Source organism: Physeter macrocephalus, chromosome 12, assembly GCF_002837175.3.
Source record: "Physeter macrocephalus isolate SW-GA chromosome 12, ASM283717v5, whole genome shotgun sequence".
NCBI lineage: Eukaryota > Metazoa > Chordata > Mammalia > Artiodactyla > Physeteridae > Physeter > Physeter macrocephalus.
The window spans coordinates 88,844,491-88,854,679 of record NC_041225.1 but is presented as its reverse complement, the minus strand read 5'-3'; the positions used below and the strand labels follow the sequence as shown (position 1 = coordinate 88,854,679).

The 10,189-nt window shown below is 41.3% G+C and overlaps 1 protein-coding gene across 2 annotated transcripts in view; it reads right to left on the bottom strand.

Moving 5' to 3' along the window:
• The window catches only part of MTHFD2 (methylenetetrahydrofolate dehydrogenase (NADP+ dependent) 2, methenyltetrahydrofolate cyclohydrolase), a 23,695-nt gene that overhangs the window by 9,845 nt on the left and 3,661 nt on the right, over window positions 1-10,189 (bottom strand). For both annotated transcript variants that reach the window (XM_055089269.1, XM_055089268.1), the window contains exon 2: window positions 3-186. In XM_055089269.1, the coding sequence (XP_054945244.1) occupies window positions 3-186 (184 nt within the window). The remainder of the gene's footprint in view (window positions 1-2; window positions 187-10,189) is intronic.

The window sequence follows — 10,189 nt, the reverse complement described above, 5'->3', positions numbered from 1 at the left end:
CCCACATCGGCAGCTGCTCTGGTTTTGTTGAGGACATAGGAGTGACTTGCAGGATTCTCACCAACCAGGATGACGCTCAGGTGCGGCCGTTTGTGGCCTGATGCCACCCACTCTTCCACCTCCTGCCGCACTTCCTGCTTGATCTGCTTAGCAAGTTTCCTTCCCGAAATGACAACAGCTTCATTTCTGCAGAAGGCAATAGAATCACAAAAACAAATAGCTTGAATCTTTGTAAAGAGTAAAGATCAGGCTACAAAAGTGTTATTAAATACCCAAAACTTCAGGAGTTGGGGGAGGGGGAATTGGAAGAAGGTGGTCAAAAGGCATGGTGGGCCCTCCTATCTGCAGGTTCTGCATTTGAGAATTCATCAACCATGGGTCGAAAATATTGGGGAAAAAAATTCCAAAAAGTTCCACAAAGCAAAACTTGAATTTGCCCTGCACCTGGCAACTATTTACATTGTATTTACACTATTTACACAGCATTTACATGGTATTAGGTATAAATAACCTAGAGATGATTTAAAGTATACGGGAGGAGAGGTTATATACAAATACTCTGCCATTTTATATAAGGGACTTGACCATCTGGGAATTTTGGTATCCTGGAGGTTCCTGGAACTAAACCCCTTCAGATACTGAGGGATGACTGTATAAACTTCTAGTTATAAGATAAATAAGTACTAGGGACGTCATGTACGTCCTACATTCCCAGTTAGTGAATTGGCTTTTAATTCGTACATGCTTTTAAATCATTTCCCAGTTAGTGAATTGGCTTTTAATTTGTACATGCTTTTAAATATATAAATTATGCTATGCAGTTAAACCAATAAGCAATATACTAGACAAACCTCAAATACCTACCACTCCCTACAGCCCCTCCTGGAAAAGACTTTCCTGATGAAGAATAGGGATTGGAAGGCAGACTAAGGCGATTCCATCTCATAGGTGGCAGTGTGCTCTACCCTGAGACCCCAGTGCCCCATCCACAGCTGACACACCAGGAGTAAGTATCTGATGCCAAGAACAATTTCTAGGCTGGCCAGCGGTCCACCTGGTGCAAAAGTTTATTCACCGGGAGCGGTGGTAGTGAACTAGACCAGTAAGAGCTCCTCTCTGAACTACATTCACATGCTAGAACCACAGGGATGAGAAACTGCTTGCTGGGGGTGAGACAATGAGAAGACTCAGATCTAGAAGAAGCTTCAGTTCCCCAAAACATATTCAAATCTCTGAAAGCCTATCTCTCCCCGGTAAGAATTGGTAAGAACAATAAGAACAGCTCTTCCTGGGTTCCAACGTGGAAGATTCCTGGTTTTCTTATTTCCACATATATGTTTAGAGTAAAGTTCCCATTACTTAAAGTAGGACAAGCAACTATTCCTTAAGAAAAAACACCCCGGGGACTTCCCTGGTGGTGCAGTGGTTAAGAATCCGCCTGCCAATGCAGGGGACGCGGGTTCTAGCCCTGGTCCAGGAAGATCGGAGCAACTAAGCCCGTGCACCACAACTACTGCGCCTGCGCTCTAGAGCCCCAAGCCACTGCAATAAGAAGCCCGCGCACAGCAACAAGAGAGAAAGCCCGCGTGCAGCAACGAAGACCCAAAGCAGCCAAAAATAAATAAATTAATTGATTTAATTTTTAAAAAAAGAAAAAACACCTCACTAAAAACAAGTCTTTCCCATTAGACTTTTGTCCCCAGTGTCATAAGGAATGCTCCAACCTCAACACCAATGAAGAATACGATTGTTTGAAACACTGAAACAATCTATTTCCCCTTATAACACATATTTAATTCTCAGGGATAACATCAAGGTACTGGATATCTTGTATGGTCAGATATAACTAATTCTCAAGGCCACTGTTAATTAAAAACTTTAAAGCTTTAATGGTCCAAGCCTTCAATGCCTGCTTTTCAGTTGCATTAATACCTACTTTAAACCAAATCTCAATGTCTTAGATATAATACAGTAATTTTATATCTAAACGTTATATTAAACATTAATTTGTATTTGCATCTTTTGAAGTATTAAGAAGATATCACACAGACACCCCTGAGCAGAAGTGTGGGTGAGCACTTCTCCTGTGGGGGTCCCAGGCGGACTTTATCAACCCCTCAGCGGAGGTAGTGGGTAAGCACCTTTCTCAGCAGGCTTACAAATCTCTCTTAGGAAGCATCATAGCTGTACACCTTCCCTCCTGTCCTGGATTTCTCTTATTATCCTCCTTCTCTCCTGACTTCTTGGACTGTCTACTGATCCTTGAGCCTCCCAGCTGGCTTTGCCAGCACATTGGGTGTTGCCTCGTTTACTTCTGTGGAGAGGAAGCCCTCCTCAACATCAAAAGGACCATATCCTGAGGGGAGCTCTTGCCTTGTATTGTTATCACTGCCTTGTGGCCTTTCAGCCCTACCCTTCTATTTGTTTTTCTTTTGTTTAATTGATAAAGTTAATCCATTTAGTTGGCTCAGGGCCTAGGTCTCCTCCCTCTCTGAAGGACTTAGGCCCTGGGACCCTGGTTGCTTTTTCTCACTGGCTCTTGTTCCTTTCCTTGACTAATCCAAAGGGCCTACTCAGGCTCACCGACCAGGCAGATTTCGGGTGCTCACAGGGACCCCACTTTTGACACTAGGAGAATGTCAGGACAAATAACTACCACCTGGCTGGGATCCATCAGACTCCCATCTTACCAAGACATCCCAATAAAAAAATGGGGGCAACTACAAGCATCCCGAAGGACTCGCTGCTAGGATGTGTTACCGAGTCCAAGCTCACCCTGCTCGCTGCATGACAGGCCAATAGATGGGAGATGAGGTGTGGAGACAAGGAACACGACTTTATTCGGAAAGCCAGCAAACCAAGAAGATGGCAGACTAAAGACTCAAAATAACCATCTTATCGTGGTTTGGATGCCAGTTTCTTTTATAGCACAGAGAAGGGAAGGAGATGAGGAAATAAAGTAAAAAGGCCCTAAGTTCTGCAAATATCACCTGGAATGGCCAGTCTCGGGGAGGGGACGTGTTAATTTCTTCTTTCTTGTAGCCATCCACAAGTGGAACAGGGTCCAGATGTTTCCCTGAACAAAGGCACTTTGGTTTAACATTCAGGCAGAGGGGCAGGGTTCCCCAAGGCAGGCCATTATGTATAGACGGTATCCTTTCAGTGAAAAAAAGCAGCAGAAAGCAAAGGTTAAAGTAAAAGAAACAGGACTTCCCTGGTGGCACAGTGGTTAAGAATCTGCCTGCCAATGCAGGGGACATGGGTTTGAGCCCTGGTCTGAGAAGATTCCACATGCTGTGGAGTAACTAAGCCTCTGCACCACAACTACTGAGCCTGCGCTCTAGAGTCTGTGAGCCACAACTACTGAGCCCGTGCGCCTAGAGCCCGTGCTCCGCAACAAGAGAAGCCACTGCAATGAGAAGCCCACACACTGCAACGATGAGTAGCCCCTGCTCTAGCCCCTGCTTGCTGCAACTAGATAAAGCCCACACGCAGCAACGAAGACCCAATGCAGCCAAAAAAAAATAAAATAAAATAAACATCAAATAAATAAATAAAAAGACAGGGTAAATGAAACAGATCCAACATGTTGTCTGATTTGGCTCTTCCCTGTTACAGATGCGTATTAACTAACTGGGGAAAATTTAGACACGGTGGTTTAAGAAAAAAATTAATTTTCTTTTGCAATACTGTATGGCCCCAATACAAACTAGGGGACGAAGTGATCTGGCCCAAAAAAAATTGGGTCGTTGAATTACAATACCATCTTGCAACTGGACCTATTTTGTAAAAGGAAAGGTAAATGGGGGGAAGTACCATACATCCAAATGTTCATGACCCTATTCCATAATCCAGGTCTAAAGAATTCCTGCCGGGTGTACCTGGCTCACACCCTCTTCAAAGTGCCTTCTTCACAGGAGCCAAATGTTTTAGATGATCTCTTTATGAGTCCACCTCCCCGAGAGGTCTACCGTGAACTCCTACCTCCCCGAATTGTGAGGGGGGACAGTCTCCGGACCATTTACCCCGATGCTGCATCCGGGGAGCTGGAGACACCAGATTCCCATAAATCAGCTCATGGATTTGGCCTTTGGAGTATTTAACAATAGAGAGGCAAAAAGGATTCAGGGACAACAGCAAAAAGCACAACAATTGGCAGCAGCCCTAACCCCTGCACCACCTCAGGGTTACCATCCTTTGCGAAGACCCATGGTGAGGACAGGATCCAGGAAGGTGGGATCAGAGTCACTATCTTCCCAAAAAGCATCTGTTTTAAGTGTGACCAAGAGGGTCACTGGAAGCAGAACTGCTCCCAGTCCCGAAGGGGACTCGGGTTTCCCAAAGCAATGATGGCCAAGAGGATCGAAGACTGATGGGGCCCGGGACCCTCCCTGGCTCCCAAAGGACACCTGGTCATTACTCCGGAGAAGCGTCGGGTAACCTCTGACATGGAAGGTAGGAAAGTTATTTTCTTATTAGATACCTGGGCCGCCTACTCTATGCTGACTGATTTCCCTGGACCCTTGTCCTCCACAAGCTGTATAATAACAGGGATTTGATGGAAAGCCCCAAACCAGTGATTCACTCCTCCCCTCAACTGCTTGCTAGGAAATTTTACCTTTGCACATCAGTTTCTGCTCATGCCTGAGTGCTCCCTCCCCTTGTTGGGAAGGCACTTGCTCACTGAATTCCCGACAATAATCCAAGCTGGAGATCCTCACAGAGATAGCACCCACCAGGAAAAACAATTGCTCTTGGTCAGAGGAATCTACCTCAGTCCCAAGCGAGAGGACATCTCCATTCCACCCCATCTAAGTTTTTAAACTATGGGCTGTTAAACTAGTTCATAGTTCTAGAACTAAAGGTGGCTTTCTTCTGCATTCCCCTGCACCCCAGTATCTCTTTGCATTTGACTGGACAGATCCAGACACTGAAATGCCATGAATGCCTCCACTCTGTGTGCTTATAAAATTCAAGCTGAGGGTGCTTACATGATAGGAATGGAATGGACCAAAAAAAAAAAAGAAAAAACGTGGTCTAGAAATTGTCCAGCTACCTTTAAAAATGCGATCACGTGAGGCCATAGGCAAGCCGCCTCAGATCAAAGGCCTGACTGAGGGCCATAGTTTAAAAATTTCTTAAACCAGGTATGATCCCCAAAAGCGTTTGTAAATAGAGTACCAAAATGGGAGGCCATTGGTCTGACTAAGCTAACCATACCTGATAGAAATTTGGGGGAAGGACTTCTCCCCTAAGCTAAATGAGGAAAGTAAAACATTCCTCAACATAGGTAAATGGGTATAGCAGTCCTTCAATATCACTGAGGTAGCCACCCAATTCTTTAAAAAAAAGAAAAAAACAAACTGTCCTTATTTTACAAATCTAGTCCTTACAGGACCAGAGATGTAGCTCCAAAAAACTACAAAGCTCACAATCCTTTTACCAGAAAAAACGTGGTCTAGAAATTGTCCAGCTACCTTTAAAAATGCGATCACGTGAGGCCATAGGCAAGCCGCCTCAGATCAAAGGCCTGACTGAGGGCCATAGTTTAAAAATTTCTTAAACCAGGTATGATCCCCAAAAGCGTTTGTAAATAGAGTACCAAAATGGGAGGCCATTGGTCTGACTAAGCTAACCATACCTGATAGAAATTTGGGGGAAGGACTTCTCCCCTAAGCTAAATGAGGAAAGTAAAACATTCCTCAACATAGGTAAATGGGTATAGCAGTCCTTCAATATCACTGAGGTAGCCACCCAATTCTTTAAAAAAAAGAAAAAAAAAAACTGTCCTTATTTTACAAATCTAGTCCTTACAGGACCAGAGATGTAGCTCCAAAAAACTACAAAGCTCACAATCCTTTTACCACTCCCAAAACCTTCCCTATTTATCTGAAGAGGCTTGTACGTATTAAACAAAGGGGAAACAAAGTCATCCTAGGAGGAGCTTACCTGTGCCTTTGAGATGCAAATATCCTACCTGTTTTTTCCCCCCAGGAACCCTTATCTCTGCCATCTTTTTAAAATGCAAATTTTGAAAAAGGGGGTAAATAATTTGGAACTTGTCATGGACAAATAAAAATCTTAAGTATCTTTTCCATAAATATTAGTAAAAAGGGTTTAGCCATCTAGACAAGTGAGCTTGATTTGTTCCACCTGCCAGAAACCCAATTTTAACCCAACCTCCTTTGTAGACTGATGTTGTACCTGACTCTTGGCTAAAATTTTGGAATGGGAACTATGAGGCCTCTGTGTTTGTTTGTATGTTTGTATGTATCTATGTGTGTGCTGTAGATGTATGGTATTGCCAAAAATTAATTCATAAAAGAGCTCTATTTAGTTGACTTAAAGAAAATTAAGTGCTTATACAAATACTTAGAAATAGAAAGTAATCTGGCCAGAATGAACTTCAGGTTCATGTTATCTGTAAAACATTCAGTACTAAAGTGATATCTGGTATTGAAGGTGGCTTAAGCTTGTTGGTTTGATTAATATAGACATGTCTTTAAAGTCATCAATGTTAAGTATAATACTTCTGTTGTGGGCTTCCCTGGTGGTGCAGTGGTTAAGAATTCGCCTGCTAATGCAGGGGACACGGGTTTGAGCCCTGCTCTGGGAAGATCCCACATGCTGCAGAGCAGCCAAGCCTGTGTGCCCCAACAACTGAGCCTGTGCTCTAGAGCCTGTGAGACACAACTACTGAGCCTGCGTGTCACAACTACTGAAGCCCGCGTGCCTAGAGCCCGTGCTCCACAACAAGAGAAGCCACGGCAGTGAGAAGCCTGTGCACTGCAACAAAGAGTAGCTCACCGCAACTAGAGAAAGCCCGAGAGCAGCAACGAAGATGCAACACAGCCAAAAATGAATAAATAAAAAATAAATAAATTTTAAAAAACTTACCTAAAGAAAAAATACTTCTGTTGTACCTAGATTTACTAGACCTTATTATATCTATTGCAAATTTGTTAGCAAATTTAGTTTTGGGAGTAACTCAATGAGGAAAAAACTTTTAAGGAAAGTAAGATATGTGTTTTCAGTAAAAGAACGTGTGAGGAATGAAAAAATACTGAAAAGTTATGCCGTTTTTGATAACAGATTGTGTGAGTTTCTTTGCCTTTAATCTGTATTTGCTTTTGAGATCTCTTGACACTTTGGTTAAGAAATAAGTATTGTCTCATAGTGACCAATGATTTTATTTGATCAAGTGTTTTAAAACTTTTTGACAAACTACCCAAATGTCAAATTTTAATTAAAGTTCTTTTGACTTTCAACTAACTTTGGGGTGCTTTAGGGGGCCCCTGAGGCATCTCAGAGAGAAATATTTAACTAGTATTATTTAGTATGTTAAATTACATAGACAGCCTTATCACACGAGCAGTAAACCTATTTAAAAATATACTGTATGGATGAATGTTATTAAGATAAACATTCTAAAAATTATGTAAAGGTTCTAAAATTTGGATATGTCCTGGTATAATGCTATAGTTTTAGTTGTTTTCTTAAAATGTTCTATGTCACAACAGTAACCAAGCTTCTTTATCAATTACACTGTAATCGGATATTTAAACTTTTAAGTCTTTTGTCATTTATAGACAGTTACTATTGTACTCTGATGCTGTTCCAAAAGTGCTTCATCTTCAAGAAGATTCATAGGGAGGATACAGAAGTAGTTCCACATCAAGATGATGGCTATGCAATGATTCCAGCTCATGTCAACTTAAAACAAGAAGCCGTCCTGCTCCTGGGGCCCCTAGATCAGGCATCCAGAGATTTTTCACTCCCTGACAGGCAGGGTTGATGCCCCTACTCAGCCCTGAAGAAGCTACAGATGACAGACCTTTGCCCCTCTGCTTCCCATAAGATTATGGGAGTAAAATCTCTGAGGGGGGAATGAGACAGGAAGGGGGCAAGGCACAACTTTTTAAAGAATGACATAGCCAAAGGACATGACATAAATTGGTTAGAACCAGCTAGGTCCAAGACAGTGGACAAGTTGTCTTCCACCAAACCTTGAGCCTCAGTGTGCACTCACTGTAACACATCAGCACACTAAATGACACACCCACATGACAGTTCCAAGGTCGACCATAAAAGGTAAAAAAAAATGGGCAGTGGCTCAATTCCTGGAAATCCCCACCCCTTCCCCAAAATAGCTGGAATACTCCTTCCACTCATCAACCTATGAAATTACCCACCCCTATAAAAACAGACAACCCCACACCCTGGTGCCTCTTGCCTTCTGATATGGCCCACCCTCTGTCTAGTGACTGTGTTTCTCCCTGAATAAACGTTCTTTCACTTTAAAAAAAAAAAAAAAAAGAAGATATCACAATTTTATAGCAAACCAAATGCATTTACCCGATTTTACATGATAATTCTAGCAGAGCACAAAATATATAATAGCACTTCATATATACTCATGATATATTAAGGAACTGAAAACATGTTAATATTTACAAATCCAATCCAGATTTAGGGTTGAGGAGGACTTCTTTAAAAGGGCTTTGCTGGTGCCACTGTTTGCAGATGACATGATACTATACATAGAGAATCCCAAAGATTCCACCAGAAAACTACTAGAGCTAATCAATGAATTTGGTAAAGTAGCAGGATACAAAATTAATGCACAGAAATCTCTTGCATTCCTATACACTAATGATGAAAATAACAAATAAAGTGCCAGGCATGTGGGGACTTCCCTGGCAGTCCAGTGGTTAAGACTCCGAGCTTCCAATGCAGAGGGCGGGGGTTCGATCCCTGGTTGGGGAACTAAGATTCCACGTGTCATGTGGTATGGACAAAGATAGAAAATAAATAAAGTGCTGGGCATATATATTCACTAAAAATTAATTTCTAACTCTGTTGGCTAAATTTATACACACACATCCTTAACATACAATAGATATATTTATCTGTTTATACACTCCTAAGGATAGCTTTATAAAAATAATCAGTGAATAGGACCTAGATTGCACGTCATTAAAAAGCTCATTAAAAAAAAATTTTTTTAAGCTCCTTTTGAAAGCAGTAAACTTAGAGAAAATGGTAGCAGCACATTTGGGCTAAGCATGATATAATAAAGTTAAGGACACAGGGTTCTGGGAGAATCCAGTGTTCCAAGTTCCAAAGGCAACTTCTGGATGTTATGCCAATTTGCTTGAAAAAAAAAAAAAAAAAAAAGTCAAAGAGTAACAAGAACCAAAACAAAGCCACAATGCAATGAGTATCTTTTATAACATAACTGTGTTTTAGCCCTCGCCTGCATACCACAATTCTGCCAAATGTGAAACAGTCCTGAGAGGGAGTCATTACCTAATTTCCCAACATTTTTTTTTTCTTTTTGCCAATGGGCAGATAAAGTTACTGCTACCCCAAAATAAATGGAAATGGAGACTGAGATCAGTCCCACGGGGAATCCAAAATTTATTAACCATATTAGCTAACACATCTACGAGTGCTTTCACAGATGTGTTTAAAAAATTTCCAATAAAATTATGCATCAACAGACTAGAAAGAAGAGGACTATCTAAATAAAGTTAAAAACTGAAATCCAAGTCAGTAGCATCTTCACTTTCCTTCTAATTCAATAGTTTACAGTACTGTAATTTTCCATGAAAAATTAATATCAGGTGCATTTTACAATTCATGATCAACTTATTTTGGAAAGAGTTGTTATCTACTAATTAATGTAACCAGTAATGAGTGAACAAAGACACAAAGGAGGATGGATCTAACATCTGTTAAACGTGAGATATTTTGCTTAGAGTTTTACATACATTACTCTCAGTTACCTTGGGACTATTATAATAAGCATGTTATACAGAACAAGAAACTGAGGACAGTAGAAACAAAATTCAAACACAAACTTCTGCCTCCAAAGTCCATTTTTTCCTTTACCTCACTGTTGCCTAGACTACAGTACTATCTCTCTAACCATGAAAACTCTCACACTACCCCCACCAAAAAAGGGAATACATGCAGACCCATGTTTTTTTTTATTTCTGTTCAATTTTATTTTATTTTAACCTCTTTATTAGAGTATAACTGCTTTACAGTGGTGTGTCAGTTTCTGCTTTATAACACAGTGAATCAGTTATACATATACATATGTCCCCATATCTCTTCCCTCTTGCATCTCCCTCCCTCCCACCCTCCCTATCCCACCCCTCTAGGTGGTCACAAAGCACGGAGC